At 37.9% G+C, this 25,120-nt stretch overlaps 2 protein-coding genes across 4 annotated transcripts in view; one reads left to right on the top strand and one right to left on the bottom strand.

The window, feature by feature from the left end:
• MSH6 (mutS homolog 6) lies at positions 1-17,917 on the top strand (the record flags this gene model as incomplete). 2 transcript variants are annotated; one of them, XM_081069161.1, is made up of 10 exons in its annotated part: positions 1-434; positions 7,283-7,482; positions 9,746-9,912; positions 11,082-13,623; positions 14,885-15,153; positions 16,291-16,408; positions 16,655-16,744; positions 17,165-17,319; positions 17,433-17,632; positions 17,745-17,917. In XM_081069161.1, the coding sequence occupies exons 1-10, from the start codon at positions 190-192 to the stop codon at positions 17,824-17,826; spliced, it is 4,068 nt and encodes a 1,355-aa protein (XP_080925287.1). In that variant the 5' UTR covers positions 1-189. The 2 variants fall into 2 exon arrangements, with proteins under 2 accessions (XP_080925287.1, XP_080925288.1); XM_081069162.1 differs by lacking the exon at positions 17,745-17,917 and having other exon boundaries at positions 102-434; positions 17,446-17,610.
• FBXO11 (F-box protein 11) overlaps positions 16,461-25,120 on the bottom strand; it is an 81,429-nt gene continuing 72,769 nt past the window's right edge. For both annotated transcript variants that reach the window (XM_081069163.1, XM_081069164.1), the window contains exons 15-23: positions 24,866-24,988; positions 24,697-24,782; positions 23,965-24,041; positions 23,731-23,874; positions 21,191-21,301; positions 20,359-20,466; positions 19,961-20,069; positions 19,290-19,388; positions 16,461-19,209 (exon numbers count right to left, since the gene is read on the bottom strand). In XM_081069163.1, the coding sequence (XP_080925289.1) occupies positions 19,080-19,209; positions 19,290-19,388; positions 19,961-20,069; positions 20,359-20,466; positions 21,191-21,301; positions 23,731-23,874; positions 23,965-24,041; positions 24,697-24,782; positions 24,866-24,988 (987 nt within the window). In that variant the 3' untranslated portion in view covers positions 16,461-19,079. The remainder of the gene's footprint in view (positions 19,210-19,289; positions 19,389-19,960; positions 20,070-20,358; positions 20,467-21,190; positions 21,302-23,730; positions 23,875-23,964; positions 24,042-24,696; positions 24,783-24,865; positions 24,989-25,120) is intronic.

Here is a 25,120-nt window from a genome sequence, read left to right as displayed (position 1 = left end):
GGGGCCGGCGCGCGCTGCAGAGACACCGCCCGCGCCCGCCGAGGCGCCTGCCTATTGGCGGCTGGGGCCAGGGTTCCTTCCGTGCAACGCGCCTCCCCCCTGATTTCCCGCCAGCAGGCGCCGCGCGGTAGATGCTGTGCCTCCAGTCGCTTGGCCCGATAGAACGGTTGGGCCTCGCCGACTGTCGCTATGTCGCGACAGAGCACGCTGTACAGTTTCTTCCCCAAGTCTCCAGTGCTGAATAATGCCAACAAGGCCTCAAGTGAAGGCGGCGCCGCCGCTGCCACCGGGGCCTCCCTTTCCTCCGGCGGGGATGCCGCTTGGAGCGAGGCTGGGCCTGGGCCCGGGCCCTTGGAGAGGTCTCCGTCGCCGCCCAAGGCCAAGAACCTGAATGGAGGGCTGCGGAGGTCTGCAGCGCCTGCCGTCCCCTCCAGGTATCAGGGTGGGGGGGGCTGTCGGTGGCTGGGTACGGCGGCGGGTCACACGGAGCCCGGGGAAGGGAGGCTTGCCTCGGGGGATTTGGGGTGTGCGGTCACTTTCTGGTCCCGGAGGAAGTGGGGCTGCACACTTGCCTTGAAAGAATGCCGGGGCTGAGTTTGTAACACTGGGGGTGCAGATGGTAAACAAGGTTGGAGGAAACAGGCTGCAGGAGGAAGGGGGGAGGGGAGACGCGCCGAGTTGGAGGAAGAGCAGACGCGTTCCGCCCGGTTGGGGGGCTGGGTGGAGGAGAGGGTAGGAGAAGGGGGAGATAGGAGCACTGGGGGTGGGGCGGGAAGAGAAAGGAGCTCCGCACGCTCCTGGCGGGGTGCGTCCCCAGGGCTGGGGCGAGGGTGGTGCCTGGCCAGGGCGGGGGAGGGGTGGCGGGAAAAAGGAAAGCCTGCAGGGAGGATGAACGCCGGCCATCTGGAGGGTGTGGGTGCGCGGCCTACACTGACGGGTGCGAGAAGCTTCCTCCTGCAAAGCTGCGATAGGAAATTAGGGCTTCAGTAGACGTTCGGGGAACTCTCCATGTTTGCAGATGATCCTCGGACGCCTGGACGCCATGGGGGACGACGGGCCCTCGACCTGTGTTTGGGGGCGGTGCGCGAGTTCCGAGTGGGGGTGGAGGAGGCAGCGGAGAGCGCCGGGGGTGTGTCACGCCGCAAAACCAAGGGGCCCCATTGGTCCGAGTGAGATTGGCGGGGCGGGGCGGGCGGGGTGTAGCTGAAAGTGCTGGGATCCGGTTGGGTCGTCCTGTAGGTAGACTGCATATGCACCAAAACAAGGAAGATTGAGAAGCTGTATTAATTTTGACACGAGGAAGTTTTGTGTCGATTTGAAGAAAACGTTGTTTTATGAAATAGAGTCTTTTGTTCGACCGTTCCACGGGAGGATGGGCGTCATAATGTTTTCGGAGTTGAGCCCCCTAAGGCCTTGAGCTGGCAATGGGCAGGAATGGATGAACGCGACTGTGGGCAATCCTGCCCGGAAGTGTCCTCCTAATTTTCTGGGCAGTTCGGTGCTGTTCCACGGCTTGGCTGCCGTTTTGTCAGAGAAGCGGGCGACATTTTGAAAAGCTTGCATTGTGTGTATCCCAGGTGTTGTATTGAGCAAAAAGTTTAATGGCAGCCAGTTGAAAGGATGAGGAAATAAAAGCTCAGAAAATATAATGGATTTATTCAAGATCAGAGTTGGTTAGTGGCTATGAGTAGTCGATTTGAAATGCCCGGCGTTTTAGGTGTTACACAGATTTTAGTGTTTCCCTCATTTAAGAAACCCTTTCAGGCAGTTTATATAGTTCTGTGAAGATTAGCAGGATATGCCCCCCAGAATATACCTCTTTGGCATAAAGATTATTTTGAGCTTATTGTTTTTGAGAAACAGCAGACACAGAAGTTCTGAAAACCGAAGTTCCTCTTCTGCATATGAAATTTACGTTTATAAAGGAAATCTCCACTTGTAAGGCTGTCTCCTGCTCCAGTAAGAGAAGGATGACTAAATTACAGGAAACTCTTATTAATGGACAAGGCACTGACTTAAATCTGCATAACCTTACCCTTGTTAACGTTTCCTGGTTAACATAACTGCCCCTCCATGTATTTTTTGTCTTTAGCTGCAGGTGGTGTTTGGGGTGGTGATTTGGGCTACCTCTGGGAGTTACTCAATTTTCCTTAGTATCTCCCATGTATACAGGAGGTATGCGTGTTAATAGACTTGTTTGCTTTTCTCTTGTTAATCTTGTTATTATAGTGGAGTCTCAGCTAAGAACTCTGGGTAGAGGGAAAAATATTTTTCCTCTTCTACATATATATCATCCATAACAGACTATTTTTCATGGTGAGAGATGCATGGTGTGTTGTTTACTTGAATTTGAATTAATTCTCTGCATCCATGCTAATGATTCTGCTTTACATATTGAATAGCAAGCATATGCTATTTGTTTTTTGAGGTCTGAATTCAGGACCTCATAATAAAAGCATAACAACATTGTTTACAGTTGATCAACTATGGGGACCATTTCCAGAATATTCAAGAAAGATGGGCATTTGATACTAGGCTTCTAAGGAAACTCTTTAGTATATAAATTTTGCCCTCATTCAACAAATGTTCATGTACCTACTCTGCGCTGCACAATATTAGGCATTGTGGTATTGTGTGTATACAACAGTAAACAGGACAAGCACAAAGACAGCTCTAGAGCAAGAGCAGTGTGTGAAGTCTCTGTGTTTTGGGGCAGGAAGGGGTACGTATGGGTCAAGGCAGGTTTTCAGCTTTCTAGGCTGAGACCCAGAAGACATAGGAGTTAGCCAGGCCACAGAGAGGGTGAAGGGGTGGTAGCAATTTGATTCAAGAAGAGGAAGAACAAATTGTGGCTAGAAAGAAAAGAGGGGGGGCCTTGGAGACGGTATGCAGGGACCCGGTCGTGAACAGGTTGATGGACCACAAGGACCCCTGGACTTTGAAGCTTAGCCGAAAGCCTTTAATCGGTGTTGGGCATCTCCCACCTGCCCTCACAATTTAATTTTTAAAAAATTTTCAGAAGTTGAACATCTTTTAATGTTGGTCATGTGCTCAAGTGTTAGGTGTTTTGACTTTTTTTCTAGTTCTTTGTTATATGTGATGTAAAAGTCTTTTTTTACCCTGTGCTGTCCTTTTAATTTATGACATCTTTTGAACAGAAGTTACTAATTGTAATGCCGAGTTTGTCAATCCTTTTTTTTATGGCTTATGCTTCTGTAGGTTTTATTTAAGAAACCCACAGAGGAGAGTGATTTAGAAATAACACTCTGGTTGAAGTATGTTCCGTGAGGAGACTGGTTCGGAACCTGTTTTGATAATGGAGAGGATGTGTGGTAGTGGTCGTGGGGATAGAGGATTTAGAAGAGGAGGTGTGAGAGATCCAAGTGGTCGAGTAGGCAGGTATTGGTGATGATTTAGATAATGGAAGAGACGAAGGAGTCGATGACATCATTTGAAGTAAATGGCTATGAGAAAAGGAGCAGGATGCCATGTGCCCTGTGTTTTCATGTGTGTGATGACTCAGTGTTTACATACACAAGCTTGTTAGACAAACCCAGTTTATCTTTATGGCTTAGAAGCAAATTTTAGCAATGCTCTTGGTATCTATTTTTTAAAAAGTAGGTAGCCAAAAATGTTAATTATGAAGGTTATGGACTAAAGAGAAAGCAAAAATGGGATTTTTTTAAAGCAAAATTTTAAAGATGTTCAATGTATATTTAGTTTTACTAACTAGGTCATTTCTTACTTTTGGTTGTATGAAGGCTTTTATGTTTGTTTCTCAGGTATCAGATTTCCCCCCCCACTATCTTTAAAATCCCAGTATCGAACATTTAAGAAATATTAAAGTTTTAGAGACACTTGTAAAATCATACTTGACTAAATATAATTCCAGTATTTTGGCATTTCAGCTTGGGCTTTATTTAGGAAGAACCTGTGCATTTTATATTGTAATTAATATAATACTTAGATGTAAGGTGACCTTTTGGTCAAGATACTGTCAAATTGGATTCACTGCACTGCATAGGGCTATATGACCCTTGCTCATATTAACACAGTCTTCATTATATGAAAAGAGAAAGATGTTAAGATTGTTACAAAACAGCTATTAAAATACAGTAAAGTTAATGTATGAGTGTTAAAAGAAATAGTTTTAAGTAGAACCAGTTGTACATGCCTGTGGTTTTATAAGATTGTTTGGCTCTTACAAGGACCAATGTATGAAAGATAGCAGATATTTAAATTATAGCATATCCAGCTGTCTTCCCACACTTCCATTTATTTACATATTTTTTAAATACAGTATTTAGTGTTGGTCTAAAAATCTGAATATTTGCATGGATTAAAATATTTGTACCTTTTATTTTGGCATTCTTTGGAGGCTGCATAACTATTAGAGATAAGAATTTTAAATTACCTTTAAAAAATTAAAGTTTGTGTACAAAAATTAATATATTAAAAGTTTCTTTGTTAGCATTGAGGAAAAATTTTAATTAAGAAATGTTCACAATGTTTAGTTTTATTACATAATACATTTTATTACCTGCTCAGTTCTCTCTTTAGCTGGAGACCAGTGTTTTTAGGCCAGAATTTTTAAACTCACCTATTTTCTTAAAGCCTTTTACCATTGGAGGAACCATGTGTATTACTGAGGTTTTTTTTAGTCTTAGCATTTTATAGTGGACTGGCAATTCTTAACAGCAGAGAAGTTATGTTATATGTAAATTTCTGTAAGTATAAGGTTATATTTAGGGTAAGGTGATGTTGAAAAACTTTGTTTAAACAGTTCAGTTTATAATAGTTTAGCTTTACAGATGAGAAATTTATTTCAAAACTCATAACGATTGTAATTAGCTTTTTACTCATTTTTGCTTTAGTGACAGTGCACATTTGCCTTTCAAATAAGTTTAAAGGCATTAAAATTTTTAATTGGTTGCTTGGAAAGCAATATTTTCTAAGAATTTTGAGACCTTTGAACACCTTTTACAATTTGCTTTATAGTTTTCATTGTATTTGTAGAAATGGCGGTTTTAAGGTAAAAGTAATCTTAGCTCAAGTTTTTTCGTTTGGGCTAAAACTAGAGTGATTAACTTACTCATTTAAAAACAGTACTATTACATAGTGCAGTTATAAAATTCAAAAGATTTTCCCCACATGTCATTTGGGTCCCAGAAACTTAAATTATTCTGACTTAATTGAGGATAGAGAGGAACTTTCAGGAGGCAGGTGTGGCCATCTCAGATTTTTTGCTCAAGAATTTTGATCTAGTCATTTATTTAGTTTCTCTGGGAGCCGCCAATACAAGAGATTCCTGCAAGTGGTTTGTTGCCTCATATCAGGCAAAATAGAATTTCATTGGGTTTGGGACCTCTTGCTCCCTTGAACTTCAGATGTACTAACTACCAAGATGTGCATTCGTATCAAAGTCTGATGCACTTAACTCCATTCTTGAAAACTTGTAACTTTTATAGACATGTATGTAATGAAATAGCTGGTGCCCTGTTGAGTCCTTCTTTAGTTCTTAACCCTCTATAACTCAGTTCACACAGGCAAGAAAAATAGTTATCTTCAGTTTTACAAACCAGGAACACTTTGTAAACCTCACTCTATACTGGTCAGCCTTAGGACTCATCTAGAGATATTTAATAATTTAAATACACGGGAGAAACTGCCTCAAACTGGCCAGTGACGGCGTGAAGGCTTTGCTCTGTACACACCCTTACCTGAGTCTCCATTTCTTCAGGGGTTTAATTGCCTTAAAGAATGGCAGCCAGGCTTGACAGATGGGTATTCCTACTGGTCCCCCTTCAGAAAAATCTGCCTTGGCCAACACACAGTTTGAAGCCAGATGTCTCAGGACTATAGAGCCACAAATATGCTTCCTTGACATGACATGTATTTGCTCTGTTTGGCCGATTTTCTAAAAGTTCAGACTCAGAACACAGTGTCTTTATATAGATGAAAGTTATTTTCCTCCTTTAGCAGCAAAAATAAAAGTATAGCTTTAAGGTACTCTCAGGTACTTAGGTACAGAGAAAGCTTGTGGTTTTCTGATAGCAGTGTGATGGGTTTTGTGATTAAGTGGATACATGGCTGAGTTTAGGGAAAGCCTCCTTGATAGTAGGGAGGCTTGTAAACAAACCATTCTGCACAGTGATAAGGGTCTTTGCCTCCTGTTAATTAATGGATTTGTTAGTAAGGAAGAAGCATTTACATAAGAAGTCCTGTTTGAAGATGACCTATGTAGTGAGCTTGATGGCAATATTTATAAACTACTGTAGGTCGCTATAGATTTCTACAAATTGAGAGAAGACTGTATGTAAGGCCCTTGAGACAAGCACCAGCTGATCATACTTGGTTCTTGTTTTCTCATAATTTTCTAGCCTAGGGGTTTCTATGCTCACGTTTTAAAGAAATTTCATGATTGGGTCTGAATAAGGTGGCTTCGATTGTCTACTGTTCTTGTAATGTACTTATTTTACTTCTGTAATTGTTCAGTGAAAACCTGTAGACAGGCTTAGAAAATTTTGTTATATAGTACTTGAGTAGGGTTTCTCCTTCTCCATCACTGACTCTTCTGCTGTCTGTTAGCCAGATTCTTCTACCTCTGCCCCCTCCTTAAATCAGATTTTGTGAAGACTGAATCTAGTTTTGATTCTGCAGGCATAGGTACTCATATTTTGGGCACATTAGGCACTTATTTGTTGACTTTTTCCATGAAATTAGAGTTTTAGGAGCAGTGGGGTGGTAGTGTGCTAGGTAGCTTTTGGAGTATTTTGGAATAATACATAGGAACTTAACTGGAGAATCCAAGCAAAGTTTAATGAGGTAATATTTACTGTAATTAGCAAATTACATAGTTGGTATGTTTAATATTAATACTGTGTGTTAGATCCACTTCCTGATACATACCATGCTGTAGTGTGTGATTTATTACAATTTAAGAGCATTTACAATGAGTCTGTACCTTTTTCCTGCCATCAATATTCTACCAGAATTCTGCTATAGTTTTTAAATTGAATGATTCTGAGAAAGTTTCACACCTTAATACCAGAATTCATTATATTTGTATTTGTCTTAATAATATTGTGATATTTGCTTATGTTTTAAAAAATAACTTGAAAATCTGATTTAAAAAAATTAATTTCTATGCTTGAATATTAATGCCAGAAGACTTCAGAAGAGTCTTAACAATACCTTTCTTGTAATTGTTTATTTGAAGGTAATTACCTTTAATGCAGCTTAACCAAATACTAACCAAGTTATGTATTTTTTTTGGCAACAGTTCTTGTGACTTCTCGCCAGGTGATTTGGTTTGGGCCAAGATGGAGGGTTACCCCTGGTGGCCTTGCCTGGTTTACAACCATCCTTTTGACGGAACATTCATCCGTGAGAAAGGGAAATGCGCCCGCGTTCATGTACAGTTTTTTGATGACAGCCCTACAAGAGGCTGGGTTAGCAGAAGGCTATTAAAGCCATATACAGGTAAGAGAATCACTTCACTGTGTGTGTGTGTGTGTGTGTGTGTGCGCGCGCGTGCGCGCGCGCGCACGAGAGAGAGAGAGAGAGAGAGAGAGAGAGAGAGAGAGAGAGAGAGAAAGAGAAAGAGAAAGACGAGCTCTCATAAGCACAAGTGTCAGCATATCCATACAGTGAAAAAAGGTGTGTTTTATTTCAATAAATTGCAGGAGTGGTGTAGTGAAAGCTTCTAGCAAGGGAAAAGGATAAAAGGCCTGTGTCTGGTCTATAGCCAATTTGTTATGTGGACTGGAATTTTTGTGTCCTTTGAGTGACTTAACAGAAATATCATTCATTTCCTTAAATGAAAAATTATTTCATAATTGGATCTCATGATTTGGACCAAAATATCAAATTCAGACACGAAAAGGGTAAATTAAAGAATGCCATCTTAAAGGATCCAAAAGAAAGGCATTGCCGTCAGGATACATAGTATAGAGATCAGTGTCGTTCTCTAGGGTAGATGGAGATGCGTGCTTACCTGGCCTTCAAAATCCTCCCTTATGAGCACTTCTGAGTTCAGTTTCACATCAAGCTTCTGGAACCTTAACTTTGTCTTCTTAGGCCCAGCCTTATTTATCACAGACACGAGCAGACTACAGCAGTGTGTTGCAGCTTTCACTTCAGTTAGGTGAACCCCGTCAATCTCTTGAATTATACAGGGCATACACAATGGTTGAAAAGTGCCTATACACTCAAGCATGAAAAAGTCCTCATCCATTATCCTCAGACTTTCCAGGGTTAGGACGTTATTGAACTCAATATTTTGGAAACAGAACAAAGGTCAGTTTCCCAGAAACCTTTGGGAATCATGCCCTTTGGTTATAGTGTTCATCCTGCAGGGTGGGGAGGGCACACTGAAGAAAGTTAATTCTACATGGAAATCGGACATGCAAGATGAAAAGATAATCAGGAAATTTGGTTGTGTCCTCCAGTAATTTGCTGTATATCTTGGCCAACCAAACTAACTTATTTCTAATACTGTTTATTCATATAAAATGAGTGAATTGGACCAGATGATGAATGAAATCTTTTTTCCAGGATTAATTTTGAGATTCTAAACAAAGTTTTGGCAAAGTGACTTTAAAAAGAGATCCAAAAAAGTACACTTATGCTGTCACTGTTTTCTAAAGTCACCCCTCTCCATTCTGCTCTTTCCTCTTTAAATTTTTATATTGTTGCAATACATGTATGTGAGTAAATCAGCAAAGAGGCGTGGATGAAAAAAAACCTCTTTTAGGGGAGGAGTCCTTAGAATTGTAGAGTTTGCGGAAATGTCACTAGATAGGTAGGGGGTGAGTACAGCTGCAACAGGAATTTTGGGAAAAATTGAGAGCCACTCCACATGATTTTGATTGTTGCAATTTGTAGCTTTGGTGCAGCTCTTAAGAGAAAAGGGAAATTGCAGTTTATTTTTAGGCAGCCCATAAAAATTGTTAATTCTATGGAAATTTAGGATGTCCTATAAGTTTTAGTATACAGAAAGAAATAATGTGAAGTCTGGATCTGTTCAGTTTAGACAAATTCAGGTTTGTTTTCCAGTTATATTTGGGTAGAAGGAAAGAAACATCCCTAGTTATGACTCCTACAAAAGATTTTGTACCATTAGACTAGGGATCTCCTGCATCTCATCTTTTTCTCAGTGATAGAAGTGTCATTTAATATTACAGCTTTTTGAATAAAGGAATAATTTTACTTTAAAGCAGTGCAACTGTTTTGAAAAAAAAAAATTAACACATTCAGCATCTGAACTGGGTCACCCTCCCAAAAATGTCAGGGTCCCTCACATCAGGGTAATTTTTTAATATATCCTATCCAACTGCCTTGGCGCAGATCTAGTTTTACTGTCATAGCTTCATCTAACTGACTGCAGTCTTGGCCTTCCTGAAGTAATTTTTTACAAAAAGGGTCACAGAACAAACCCCTTGACATCTCTTGCCTCCCCCGAAGAGGTGTGCCTTACCTCTGTTTAGGGTTACAGCCCCAGGTCATTAGGAGAGAAACTAAGTGGTCCTGGGGGATGCAGCTTCAAGGAGGTAATTTGTTTCACTGGTAGATTTACCCCGAAGACTTGACTCCTTCCATGTGGGCTTTATTGATTTGTTTATATTAATTAAAAGTAAATGGAACATTAAAAATTATACTTGTCATTCTTGTTCATTAGGGCCAGCGTTGTAGGTTGAACCAATTATCTGTCCAACAGTTCTTATTTATAAATACGTATTTTTAGGTTCAAAATCAAAGGAAGCCCAGAAAGGAGGTCATTTTTACAGTGCAAAGCCTGAAATACTCAGAGCAATGCAACGTGCAGATGAAGCCTTGAATAAAGACAAGATTAAGAGGCTTGAATTGGCAGTGTGTGATGAGCCCTCAGAACCAGAGGAGGAAGAAATGGAGGTGGGACATTGCAGTTATTTCTTTTAGGTGATGGGGGGACATAGTAAAGTGATATTCTCATTTTATTTATATGTATGTTTTAGTATACTCTATATACACTTCTGTACTTCCCTGGATTATAAATTAGATTACTTAGAATCTCAGCAGCCTAGCACCCCATTTTATTTAAATTCTCAAGTCTGCTGGGAGACACATGCTAGAAAGCTAGAAACAGAGCTGGTGACATAGTGATAAATTTGGTTATGGTGTCTGATAGTAAGCTACTATGGGGGGGAGTGTGGTCAGGCCCTGGAAATTAATTACCCCGTTTTATGTTCTAATACTTTTTGTTGTATTTTGGAGTAGGAATAGAGGTTGAGTAACCATGAAATACAATCTTGGTTTCAAATGTTAATGGTCACTATTTGAGTGAATTAAATCCTGTTAAGGAAATGAACAAATAATTTGTTCATTTAAAACATTAATAAATTAATGAGATATGTGCTTAAAAGAGATTCTTCTATAAGCTTGATATTATGTTTTACTCTATTGTCTTATAGATGAAGGAATAACCAAGTTAATATAATGGCTATTTTAAGAGCAATGAAAAAAAAAATTCTTAATTTTTATTTGGTCATAACAATCAGGTTTAGAACTGGGTAACTACAGAGATCATTTAGCCTCATACTTGTGAGAGATCCGTAAGTGAATGTGCCTTGCCCAACAAGATAGTTTGTGAAAGAGCAAGGACTAGAACTGGTATAGATTACTTACTGCTTAGACTAAAGAATATATAAAATGGTGACTTCATAATAATGTCCATCTGTAAGAAGAGAGGTAACTATGGAAGAAAGACAACAGAGGGAGATTTGAAGATTTTCATAGCTGTGACTGTTAACAAATGCATCACCTGTGGGTGTTTGTGATGTGTGATCATGCTCATGGCTTCCCCACTGTTGTATAGGATAGGACGCTGGTGACAGAATCACTTAATCTTGTGTGACACTTGTTCTAATGTTAGGTGAAACTGAAATTGGTATTCTTTGAGAAAGAAAATAGTTTCTCATTTTTGAAGGTGTGTTCTTCTCTCTTAGTATATGAAATGGCAGCATACCCAAAGGTATTCTACAGCAGTACGGTAATTTTCCAAAATTTGCTTTATTTTTAAATACTCTTTTTTTGCCTGCCAGGTAGGTGCAACTTACGCATCAGATAAGAGTGAAGATAATGAAATTGAGAGTGAAGAGGAAGTGCAGCCGAAGGTGCAAGGATCTAGGCGAAGTAGCCGCCAAGTTAAAAAACGGAGGGTCATATCAGACTCTGAGAGCGACGTCGGTGGCTCTGATGTAGAATTCAAGCCAGATGCTAAGGAGGAAGGAAGCAGTGATGAAATAAGCAGCGGAATGGGGGACAGCGACTGTGAAGGCCTACACAGCTCTGCCAAAGTTGCTCCAAAGCGGAAGAGAATGGTGACTGGAAATGGCTCTCTCAAAAGGAAAAATTCAAGGAAGGAAATGCCCCCAGCCACCAAACGAACATCTGGCATTTCATCAGAAACCAAGAGTACTTTGAGTGCTTTCTCTCCCCCTCAAAATTCTGAATCCCAGGGCCACAATAGTGGAGGATGTGATAACAGTAGTCGCACCACTCTGTGGTATCATGAAACTTTAGAATGGCTTAAGGACGAAAAGAGAAGAGATATGCACAGGAGGCGACCAGATCACCCGGATTTTGATGCATCTACACTCCATGTGCCTGAAGATTTCCTTAATTCCTGTACTCCTGGGATGAGGAAGTGGTGGCAGATTAAGTCTCAGAACTTTGATCTTGTCATATTTTACAAGGTGGGGAAGTTTTATGAGCTGTACCACATGGATGCTCTTATTGGAGTCAATGAACTAGGGCTGGTGTTCATGAAAGGCAACTGGGCCCATTCGGGTTTCCCTGAAATTGCATTTGGCCGATATTCAGATTCTCTGGTCCAGAAGGGCTATAAAGTAGCACGAGTGGAACAGACTGAGACCCCAGAAATGATGGAGGCACGATGCCGAAAGATGGCACATATATCTAAGCATGATAGAGTAGTGAGGAGGGAGATTTGCAGAATCATTACCAAGGGTACACAGACCTACAGTGTGCTGGAAGGTGACCCCTCTGAAAACTACAGTAAATATCTTCTTAGCCTCAAAGAAAAAGAGGAAGACATTTCTGGCCACACTCGAGTATATGGTGTATGCTTTGTTGATGCCTCACTGGGAAAGTTTTTCATAGGTCAGTTTTCGGATGATCGTCATTGTTCCAGGTTTAGGACTCTAGTGGCACATTATCCTCCCGTGCAAGTCTTGTTTGAGAAAGGAAATCTCTCAGCAGAAACTAAGATGATTCTGAAGGGTTCATTATCCTCTTCTCTTCAGGAAGGTCTGATACCAGGCTCCCAGTTTTGGGATGCAGCCAAAACTTTGAGAACTCTCCTTGAAGAAGGGTATTTTACAGAAAAGTTGAATGAGGACAGGGGGGTAATGTTACCCCGGGTACTTAAAGGTATGACCTCAGAGTCTGATTCTATTGGGTTGACACCAGGAGAGAAGAGTGAATTGGCCCTCTCTGCTCTAGGTGGTTGTGTCTTCTACCTCAAAAAATGCCTTATAGATCAGGAACTTTTATCAATGGGTAATTTTGAAGAATATATTCCCTTAGATTCGGACATGGTCAGTGCTACAAGACCCAGTGCTGTCTTTGCTAAAGCCAATCAACGAATGGTGCTAGATTCTGTGACATTAAATAACTTGGAGATCTTTCTGAATGGAACAAATGGTTCTACTGAAGGTACCCTACTAGAGAAGATTGATACTTGCCATACTCCTTTTGGTAAGCGGCTCCTAAAGCAATGGCTTTGTGCCCCACTGTGTAATCCTTATGCTATCAATGATCGACTAGATGCTATAGAAGACCTAATGGTTGTGCCTGACAAAATCTCTGAGGTTGTAGACCTTCTAAAGAAGCTTCCAGACCTTGAGAGGCTACTGAGTAAAATTCATAATGTTGGGTCTCCCTTGAAGAGCCAGAACCACCCAGATAGCAGGGCTATAATGTATGAAGAAACTACATACAGCAAAAAAAAGATTATTGACTTTCTTTCTGCTCTGGAAGGATTCAAAGTAATATGTAAAATTATAGGGATTATGGAAGAAGTTGTCGATGACTTCAAGTCTAAAATCCTTAAGCAGATCATTACACTGAAGACAAAAAATCCTGAAGGCCGTTTTCCTGATTTGACTGTGGAATTGAACAGATGGGATACAGCCTTTGACCACGAAAAGGCTCGAAAGACTGGACTGATTACTCCCAAAGCAGGATTTGACTCTGATTATGACCAAGCTCTTGCTGACATAAGAGAAAATGAACAGAGCCTCCTGGAATACTTGGAGAAACAGCGCAGTCGAATTGGCTGTAGGAGCATAGTCTATTGGGGGATTGGTAGGAACCGTTACCAGTTGGAAATTCCAGAGAATTTCATCACTCGTAATTTGCCAGAAGAGTATGAGTTGAAATCCACCAAGAAGGGCTGTAAAAGATACTGGACCAAAACTATCGAGAAGAAGTTGGCTAATCTGATAAATGCTGAAGAACGGAGAGATGTGTCATTGAAGGACTGCATGCGGCGACTATTCTATAACTTTGATAAAAATTACAAGGACTGGCAGGCTGCTGTGGAGTGCATCACAGTGTTAGGTAAGACTTCCAACAAGCTTGTTCTGCGGCTTTGGTTAGTAATGCTCTACCAGTGTCCTAGTTGTGCACTGAGATTTAAAACCATTGCAGAGTCCTGCAATGACGCACATTCTTAAACACAAGTAACAAGGTATATATATGGGTTTTGACAAGTATATACTTGCTTAAGCACTATGATGACTAGCTTACCCGTAGTCATTTCAGTTATTCACTAGAAACTTTATTTTTTTTTTTTTAGAAACTTTTAATTAGTAGCCAATGTTAGTAGCCCACTGGCCTTTCTTCAGTCTTGAATGATTGAAAAGATAGAAAAAAGTACATTTATCAATCTTTTATTTATTTTAAGTGTGTTTTTCCAGGACCAATTAATTAGCTCCAAGTTGTTTCAATCTAGTTGTGGAGGGCGCAGCTCACAGTGGCCCATGTGGGGAACGAACCCATAAGCTTATCAAGAGCACCGCGACGCTCTAGCCAACTGAGCTAACCGGCGGCCCCAATAAAAGTACTTTTAATGAAAAAATTTCATTGAATTTTTAGTGTTTGGTGAATACTGTTTTTAAAAATATCTCCTTGACCCATCACTTTTTAAAAAACCTTTGCATTCTTTTTGTATTTTAGTCTTCACATGCAAGTCTCAAAAGATTTTAATCTTTTTCCTCTTAGCCCCAAATTTGAAACCTTTTGCGCTTTATAATTTCTCTTTAAATTTCATGGCCAACTTATTTAGAGACTTTGCTACCTTACAGTTTTGTTTGTTTTGTTTTACAAATACAGCTACCAGTTTACCCAAACTTGTAACAAAACTATTGTAATCTGAACACAACTGTCCAGAATAGAATAGCGTATTTTTGTTTTGAGTGTGTGCCACATTTTTTCCTTAAGCCAGTACAGCTTCAAACAATTTGGTGGGTAATTTAAAATCCTCCCTCAGCACAGGTGTTCAAAATTGGTAAACTTATTTTCCTCTTAAGATTGTTTTATATTAGTGTGCCTGTTGTCAGAACATTGTGCTTCTCCCAGGATTATAAATTCTATAATGAAGCCACATATAACACTTAGGCACTGTATTTGTGCTGTTAGTGTTAATGATGTCACTAGAATGCCTACTGTTAGGAAAAAAGCTGCTGTGTCTAAAAAGAAAGTAGGACACACCACCTCCTGAAAAAGCAGTTTTAGGAACCATCTTATAGAAATTGGGTCTTTGTGATTATCAAGAAACCCCAAAAATGATGAAGCCTCACTTTTACCCTCTCTTTAACAGATGTCTTATTGTGCCTGGCTAACTACAGTCAAGGGGGTGATGGTCCTATGTGTCGTCCAGTAATTCTGTTGCCAAAAGAAGACACTCCTGTGTTCTTAGACCTTAAAGGATCACGCCATCCCTGCATTACGAAGACTTTTTTTGGAGATGACTTTATTCCCAATGACATTCTAATAGGCTGTGAGGAAGAGGAGGAGGAAAATGGCAAAGCTTATTGTGTGCTTGTTACTGGACCGAATATGGGGGGCAAGTCTACACTCATGAGACAGGTAAACTGACTATTAAGAATGAATATATTACATATTTAGGCCATCCTTTTCCTAATAGCACATGAATTACACAGAATCAGTCACTGACTTACAAGGAAGCAAAGGGAAACTTGTGTTATAACATTGAGAATTGTATTGTTCTCATCAATCATGTATCTGCCCGATGTTAAGGGAAGTACACATTTAAAAGGGCAGTTTCAGGTCATTTCTTTACAAGCTTTTTGATTTGATTCAATTAATTTCCTCTGAAGGTAGATGTATATTCATAATGAACAAAAATTAGACAAATGTTACAGGTTTGTCCTTCAGTTAGACTCATTTGAAGGAACACTTACAAAAGAACCACGGCAGAGTTATTTAGATACAAAAAAAAGCAAATAAAATTTATGACCTTTAGTAACTGTTGGGAAGCTCTTTTTAGGGAAAACAAATTATGTCTTCCCTTTATACCAGGGATTGGGCAGCCATGAGCTAAACATGATTTTTACATTTTCAAAAGGTTGTAAAAAAAAAGTGACAAAAACATTGACAGAAAATATTTGCTGATTCTCCTGTACTATATATTTCTGTTCACCAAATTGTTCGACCCCCTTTAAAAAAAAGTGGAATGCTTTATGCATTTGCATGTCATCCTTTAGCAGAGGCCATGCTAATCTCCTGTATGTCATTCCAATTTTAGTGTCTGCTGCCAAAGCAAGCACTTTTCGTTTTTTAATCAAAATCTTCCAGAGAGCTCAAAAATGTACACGAGGATTCATTCCATCCTTTGAAATGGATTCATTTCGTCTGGAATTTGTTCCTGGCATCAGTAGTTTTCAGAAGCACCCCAGTGATTTCTATCGTGGAGCCAGGGTTGAGAATCTCTAGTATACTGGGTTAATATATAGGCTGAGGTTTTCAGGCCAGTTAGGCCCTAAGCCTCTTGCCTTCTAAGCCTCACTATTCTTATTTAGGATTGTGAAGATTTTTAAGAGTGTCTGACTCTGACATAATGGTTATTAAGATTAATGTTTGTTAATTAGCTTGGCTTATTGTCTCTGGGTTCTGGATATACAGAGATATATCTCTATATCTATCTGTATGTATATCTATGTTCTTTGATAACAGTCATGAAGGACCCTTTCCTCTCATTCACAGGCTGGCCTATTAGCTGTAATGGCCCAGATGGGTTGTTATGTACCTGCTGAAGTGTGTAGGCTCACACCAATTGATAGAGTGTTTACTAGACTTGGTGCCTCAGACAGAATAATGTCAGGTAAAGTATTTTTCCTACCTAATGGCTTTATTTGATGTTTGATTTGTTTTTTGGTGTCATGTGAAGCGGAATACTTTCAGGCATTTGTAAACATGCAATTCTTAAAATACTAGAAGTAATGAGATTTAACATTTAGATGCTACTGGGTAGTCATGATAAATTCAAATGATAAGGACCTAAAAGATGAATTCACTGTCATAATAGAATTCTTAAAACAATTACACATTTGTGATTTTTTTTTTTAAGGTGAAAGCACATTTTTTGTTGAATTGAGTGAAACTGCCAGTATACTTACGCATGCAACAGCACATTCTCTTGTGCTTGTGGATGAATTAGGTAAGATATTAAATTGTCCATTTGAAGACTATCTTTAAAACATTAGTACCAAGAATTAGTTCTAAGTATATGAATGCACTCACTCACCTTTGTGCCATGGACCCATAGTTGGAGATGAGATGTGAAATGTCTTTATTAAATTTCTTAATCCTATTCAAATTTAGTTGCTATACTATGGGGGTAATGAGAATATATTTATTGGTTAATGAGAATATTTAAGGAGAACTAATAAATTTCTGAAGGTCAGTATTCTTTAAAAGAAATGTACCCCCATTCCAAGGACTGCTAAGCAGACCTATTTAAGTGAACAGTGCCTATTTACAGAATAATTGGGGTGTACCAACTGATGTTGCTGTTGTATCCTGTTTTTTGCATTCCTTTGTGAGGTACATATATAATTTATGCATCTTACTTCCACAGGAAGAGGTACTGCAACATTTGATGGGACTGCAATAGCAAATGCAGTTGTTAAAGAACTTGCTGAGAATATAAAGTGTCGTACATTGTTTTCTACCCACTACCATTCATTAGTTGAAGATTATTCTCAAAATGTTGCAGTGCGCCTAGGTCACATGGTATGTGCAAACTGCTTATTCAAAAATTGTTTAGGTTTCTGAGAAACCTAAAGTTGGTTACTTACATTGCTAGCACGTGAATGTAACTAATAAAATACCTCTTTTTTTTTAAGGCATGCATGGTAGAAAATGAATGTGAAGATCCCAGCCAGGAGACTATTACTTTCCTCTATAAATTCATCAAAGGAGCTTGTCCTAAAAGCTACGGCTTTAATGCAGCAAGGCTTGCTAATCTTCCAGAGGAGGTTATTCAAAAGGGACATAGAAAATCAAGAGAATTTGAGAAGATGACTCATTCACTGCAATTATTTCGGTAATTATAATTGGATATAATTTTGCTATGCAGCTGACCTTATTAAAACTAAAGGGGGATGGTTGATGCCCTGTGAAAAATGTGAACTAAAACTTTTCTTTTTAATTTTAAGGGAAGTTTTTCTGGCTAGTGAAAAGTCGACTTTAGATGCTGAAGCTGTCCATAAGTTGCTGACTTTGATTGAGGAATTATAGACTACATTGGAAGCTTTGAGTTGACTTTTTTGACAAAGTTGGTAAATTCAGACAACATTATGATCTAATAAACTTTATTTTTTAAAAATGACCATTTTTCCATTTTCTTTCTAGGAAATTAAACCCTTTTAATTCTTATCTACCTTCTACATAATGGTTATTGAATACTCCACAATATATTAAGTCTAGATGTTATGGTACATGCATACACTTTCAGGCTGTTTATACCCACTGTCACCAATACACATAAATGGGGGGGGGGAAGCTATGAAACTGTATAGGGCTGTATATATACTTGTCTCAGCTTAATGCAGGAAATTGTCTTAATTTCCAGCAGTTTGTCTAAACTGTTCAAAAAAAACTATGAACAGAGTTCAAATACAGGACTGTTTTGAAGAGACTTTCTAAAGTGTACTTTAAAACATAGTAGTTTTTACCTTTCACAAAACTGAGTTACAAGAATACTTTTGTTTTACAGTGCATCCCTTCCTAGGAAGTCTCATTAAAACACTCACTTTTTCTAGGGGTGATTTTGAATGCTGCACAGGGAAGGGAAGGAAATAATAGTCTTAACTTTTCTTAAAGGATACCAGAAACATTGCTGGATATAATTTAAGATTAGTGTTTTCTCTTTCATAGAAAGAACGTAGATACTGGGACATGAGTACAGTTACAGCAAGTCTAGGTGTGCTAACAAAACAGGGCACATTCAAGTACAATAAGATTTTGCTTGAAATTAAAAACAAACTACATGAGATTAAAGCATTAAAATCATATTTCTCAATCTGAATACATGTTAAAAAAAATCAAAAGAAACGCAGAAGTGCTAGCTCACATTTTTTACCATATTACAAAAGCAATTGGTACCCATGTCCATAAAGGCAGCAACAAAGCTGCTTGTCTATTGAAGAGTACTACTGCAAATTAGACTGCATTCAATGCTAGTTGTAAAAACACCAGCTTTTTTTGAGAAGTTGGTATCTGTACAAAAATTGCAGCTTATTTTCTTCACTTCTGTCCCTTCAAAAGTCTTTACACAGTAATGCTAAAACACCCAGCTCTGAGATCCTGAGTCAATATATTGCCACTTTCTTTTTGGTAGCTTGAGTTTCATAGTGTCAACTGACCTCGTGTATCCATTTTTAATACAGTCTCTTCCTGTAGCATGGGCAAATATTTTAAATCTTCTTCCAAAAAAAATGTTTTTAAGTTATGATGTTAGAATGGCAGGACTTTTTCTTTTAGGAAGGAATTCAGTTGTGCTGCAATGTATTAGATTCTATAGGTGGAGCAGAGTCATATAGTGTATCTGTATCATGTGTAGGCTCACCAGCTAATGTACAAGGATTAGACAGTGTTCCAGCACCACAGTCACAGAAAAACCTAAAGCAAAATGAAAACCCAAAAATTAGGAAGGAGGGGGGGGATAATTGGGTAAAAGAGCAAGCAAGTATGTTACATACCTATCATGTCTAATAAATTCTACATCATGTCCCTGATGGCACTTCTTAATGCAGTTCACACATATGGCATTTCGATCTGTGGTGTTACAAGTGTGACATCTAAAAAGCAAAAGCTTACATTATTTTTCTTGAACATATTCAAAGTAACGGCATCTTGTTTATTAAAAGGACCAAAAACAAAATTTTGGTGGCTCCAACCCAGATTCTGAAAAGGGACTAAAATGGAGTAAGTGAATTTCCTATTGCTTTACGTATTCTGAGGAAAACAATTTGTAAGTTGAGAAAGGCAGTTGAAATTTTCCTATCAAGTCCATGGATTCAATTTTTGGAGGAGAGTAGTCAAAACCCACTCAGTGTCTGGGATATATGGAACAAGTAGTGCCAACTTTGAGACAATATAAATGTTGTGTCCCACATTTCCAATGCAGTCAGTAGTTACTTACTACAGTAAGTCAAACAGGATCTCAAACAGGATCCTCAAGTCGATTGATCATAGAACTCAAATGTGGACAATTAAAAATTTTTCAGTTACACTCTTGACTGGCATACATCCAATCTACTCTGTTCACACATTTAAGCGGAAAAAAAAAATCTAAAAATGCTAGGTCTTGCCAGTATAGAAAAATCACCATTTCCCCCTTTTCCAGGACTCAAATAATTTAGAAATATACCTGTAGAAATCATGCATGGGATAGCTGGTATAACTTGATATTTTATATAAACATTGGCCTCTACTAACAGCCTTTTCTATGGCGTCTTGATTGTTCATTATTTTGTTATCTGGAATAAAAGAAAAAACAAGTAAAATTCTAAAGGACAAAGACAAAATTAAAAAAACCAAACAGATTATAGGCTTATTCTAATAGAGTCAGATTTTAATAGCTTTAAAAGGCTAACCAAGAAAGTAAACTAAGAGTAGAAATGTATTTACAAGTCAAAACTTTTTTCTTTGAAAATAGTTCTCTTGTTGCTAACTTTTTAGAGAAGGAATCAAGTTATCAAAGAACAGTGCCTTTTGATTTTCATGGCACAGCTCATATATTTATAGGCAGAATAGACTCCAACATACCTTTCATTGTCACATTAACACCAGATGCTAAAAATAAGCCTCCAAACCGGTTGTTAAAAATCTGATTGCCTTCTAGTGTTGCAGTTGCATGATTTGTAATTTCAATACCTGAAGTAAAATTTAAACAGCAGATGCATCAACTTTATATAGTTTCTTAAACCTGAAATATAGCAAATGTAGTAAACTTGTTCTTTTACATAAAATGTATATTAACATCTAGGGAATAAAATACAAATGTTTATTTGAATCATTGACAGTAATTCACTTTCTACTGTTAATAGTCCACCATGTTTGCTGAAGGAAGGATACAAATGGTTCATAACTTAACGACACTTCTAAATTTCTTTGCAAATTAAGAGGATAATACCTAGAAGTATGTTTAGGTAGCAGCTAGTTTACATATTGAAGAGAAAAGGAGTTAATGGCTTATTTGGAATATTAAGTGTCTTCACTAGCAAAAAGTTGAACTATATATGCACGATACTTGGATTTCACTTACCGGGATCTTAAAAAAAATGTACTTCTGAGGCCAGAGGGCTTGAATTTATCTGTATTACTAATGGTAGTACAAAGACTACATTTATTCTATCCCAATTAACGTTTCATAATTACTACTGATCAGCAAGAACAGTATTTCTTGTAAGTTTATTTCTTAGAGTGGAAGAATCCAGAACTTGGATTAGGTGCCCTAGTAAGTGACTGTTAATAGACAAGCATTCAGGCCCTTTTAAAGCACATTTGGCACACCTTTAGTTATTAAAAGAATATACTACAACCCAATCACTTTAATGTACAGAAAATAAGCTACAGGTAAGAAAAAAAAAGTACAAACCTGCAGCAAATCCATCAAATATTCTGTTTTTCCTTAAGACTGGATGACTGTTAGTGCTGATGAGAACACCTGCTTGAGCATTCCTGAAAATATCATTTTCTTCAAGGAGACCTATAATAAAATATTTCCTCAGATTAAGGTTAATGTATATAACATTTTACTAGCCTTTTTGGTGGTATTTAGGTTTTATTTTAGTTTCTTATTAACTGCATTGTAAAATTCACAGGATTAATTTTTCAGCCGAAGAGAAAAGTTCATTAATAATTCATGGGTATTTAGAATTTAACCAAAAATTGCAGGTAACATTCTAACCAATAAACTGCAAGTTCCATGGTTTCAGGGACCGTGTCTAGTTTACTCACCATTGCATCCCCAGTGACTGGCACATAGTTAATTCTCACTGAATACTGCTGAATTAAAATTCCTTTGAAATCTTTTTAGAACCTTTGTATCCTCAAGGTTTTAGTTTTTAAAATTTTAATTGGTTAATGAAAGTACATTTTAATTTAAGCCCTGATTATTTCTGGCCATTATTACTATAATCATTCCTTGATCAATTTCCTTTACTCCAGTCTTTTTTTTTGTTGCTGTATTTTTCCCAGTTTCCTACAACTCTTATCATGTCTCTTCTCTGCTTAAAAAGCTTTCAGAATAAAGTTTAAAATTAATTTGTCATTTAAAGCCTTTCAAAATATTCTCCCAACCTACTTCTTTGTCTCCCATTACCTATGCTCTGAATGAACATTTTTTTGTCTACATTACCTATGCTCTGAATGAATATTTTTATCCCTAATCTCTTTAGTTCATATTTCCTCTTCTTGGAAATGCCCTGCACTCTTTCTTCCTAATGTTATTATTTCCCCTGGGAGGTTTTCAGTTTCCTTCCATCAAATTTATTATTCTCTCTTCTGGCAGTTTAACAATTATTAAGAGTTGGCTGAGAAATTAGACTTCAGGCCTTTGAATACTGACTCCTCCACTTTACTAGCTCTGAGTGGGCAAATTACTTACCTTTTCATCTGTTTCCTTATCTGTAAAATGGGTATATCACCTACCATATAGGGTTATGAGGATGAAATGAGTTAATACATGTATAAGTATATAAAACTAAGTATGAATTAATATTTTATTATATAAAAACCTACTTATGTACAGTGAATTATAGCTAGTTGGGTACCAGTGTTTCCCTGCTTCCTAAAGATGTGAAACTTTTATTTTTGGAAATATTTGACGCATCTGGTATTTCCCAGTATTGACCTCTAAATTCCTTTTCCGCTGGAAAAGACTATTACAAGTCCTTGCCTCTAATCTTGCAGATGTCCACTAACCTTAAGTGCTATTGCTAGTATCTAGTCCACTCCATATTTCATATACAAAGCTTCTTACGATTTGGGCCCTGCCCCTCTCCAGCCTCAACTTTCAGTATACCTCTTAAACCTTACTAAATCATAACTTTCAGTTTCATTTAGACTTGTTTACAATGTGCCACTCCATTAGACTGTAAACTTTCTGAATTAGTACTGTTTTATTCACCATTGCATCTTTAGGATCTATATATCACAGTGGTTGGTACAGGTGTTCAAGTAATAGTAACAAATCAAAGAGTGAAATATGCTTTCTACACCTGGAATAGCCTGCTTCCTGCACCCAACCCCCATTTACCAGTGAATACTCATTTCTGAAGACACAGCTCAAGACTGATTTTACTCTGAATCTTTTCTCAACATCTTACAAATAAAACCACCATTCTGTATTGTGTTTCCTCATTGTATCTTAAATACTATCAGAGATGTTACTTTACTGAATCACTACATTATAAACTCCTGGAGAGTCTATGTCATTAATAGAATCACTGCTTTATTGCAGTAGTGAATTTTGTTGATTAAATCTTGGTATGTCAGAGTAATAACCAGCTATCCTTCCACACAAGTACAATGTAGGGCTACTGACATTTCCGACATGGTGATGAATTTTGCATTACACATTCTCTCCCAGTCTCTCTTCATGAACATGAATTTGCAAAGGGCAGGGACTGTGGAATTTTTGCCTCAATGCAGTGAGTTGACTTTCATGGATACCAAACCAGGCACACCTTGGCTTCGTTAACTCCATTCTCTAATAAACACAGTTGTAAACAGGTACAAAGTAATACTTATTTACTACAGACATTCTCAAATATTTACAGACCAATTAATTTCTCAAACCTAGTTCTATAACTTGACTTTGATGTTTATTATAATTATATCACTATTCTGAATAATAAAAAGGCCAGAAAAAGGCCGTAAACAAATTCTGCTAGCCTAAAAAAGCCTTACTAACAACTGGCACACTCAAGGTGCCTACAAAAGGAAAAGAAAAATTCTGTAAACATTTGTTTCCTTACTCTGGAGAGTAATCTCAACCATATCAAGACTTGATAAAGAAAAAGACTGAGATTCACTGATTTATAACATGTTAACTGGCAATGTCATTGATCGTTAAAGATATGGAAGAAGAATGGAAAATTGGGTTTTTTACTAATGCAAAATTAACAACAATACCTCGACCCCCATTAAATATACAGATGCCACCATCTCTTCCATCATGGATTTTATTTCTTCTTAGTGTAGGATTACTATCTGTCTTAATCCAGACTCCAGCCATTGCATTGTCAAATATTTCATTATCTTCTATACAGCCTAGACCTATAAATGCAAAAATTTAGGTTGTATTATTTAGAAAGTATATTTCTAAAAACCATTAGCACTGAGAAGAAAATGGAAGACTGAACATACCAGAATTATAAACTAGAATTCCACCATTCTGTCCTCCCCAGATTTTGTTGCGCCTAATTTTGGGGTTGCTTCCAGTCCTATGGGTAGAATAGAAAATAATGCCATTTCAATTGTTTCCACTCCCACATCCCATGTTAGATGAGGTAGCTGGAAAAATCCACATTAACCATAGTAAAAATAACAGTGGAGTCCTTCAAAATGCTCTGAAAATCTGTCATTAAAGAAACTGGTTTAATTTTGCTTAATTCTACTTCTCACACTTAGCTATGTTATTACTATAGACTCTCCTAACGTAAACTAAATTGAGGGGGTAGGTAAAGAGCTATTATTAAATATACATCCCTCACGTAAGTAAAATTAAGGGTTGAATTATACGATTAGGACTACTATAGTTCTGAAGACTGTTAAAATATAGGAGAGGGGTGTGAAAAACTATTAATTTTATAGAACTAGCATAAAAAACAAGCTCCCATTTACTGAGTGCCCATGAAATGCCAGGTATAGCTCACAAGTATTTTTATACAGGTTTCCACTCTCTAAGTATGATGGACTAAATTGACTGCTGTCCTTAGCTAGCCCAAGAAAAGTTATAGTCTGACAATTTAAGCCAAGATATGGTAGAATAAATATACATACAAAAGGAAGAATAAAGATTGAGCATTAAATAACAAGGAAATTTCTTCTATATACCCCACATATTCCCCAAAGAAAGCCAAATGGGAAAACATTTACCTTATCTGAACCCCTGAATACATATGATTATAGATATCGTTGTCCTCTAGCACTCCATGTCCATTGTCATAAAAATACACACCAACCTAAAATTAAAAAAAAATTTCAAATGACAAAAAAGTATTTACAAAACAATTATTTTCCATACAAGAGTCCAAAACAATCTTACCTGCTTGCCACTGTGTATCCTGTTTCTTCTGAGTACTGGAGTGCTGCCAGTTGTCACCCAGACGCCGGCCAGAGTATTACTATAAACTTCATTCTCTTCTATTACGCCTTGTCCTTTCTCATGCTAAATAAAAGACACATTGATTACAATACATATTTTGTATAAGCAAGTAGTTTAGTGTATTCCCCCCTTTAAAAACAGTTCTAACAAAAAAACCCTCAATTTTTGTTTCTTTATCCGAGGAGTTAATGATAA

The sequence above is a fragment of the Rhinolophus hipposideros genome (assembly GCF_964194185.1).
Source record: "Rhinolophus hipposideros genome assembly, chromosome: 12".
Taxonomy (NCBI): domain Eukaryota; kingdom Metazoa; phylum Chordata; class Mammalia; order Chiroptera; family Rhinolophidae; genus Rhinolophus; species Rhinolophus hipposideros.
Note: the sequence above shows the minus strand (reverse complement) of the source record. Positions and strands in the feature narration are given on the sequence as shown.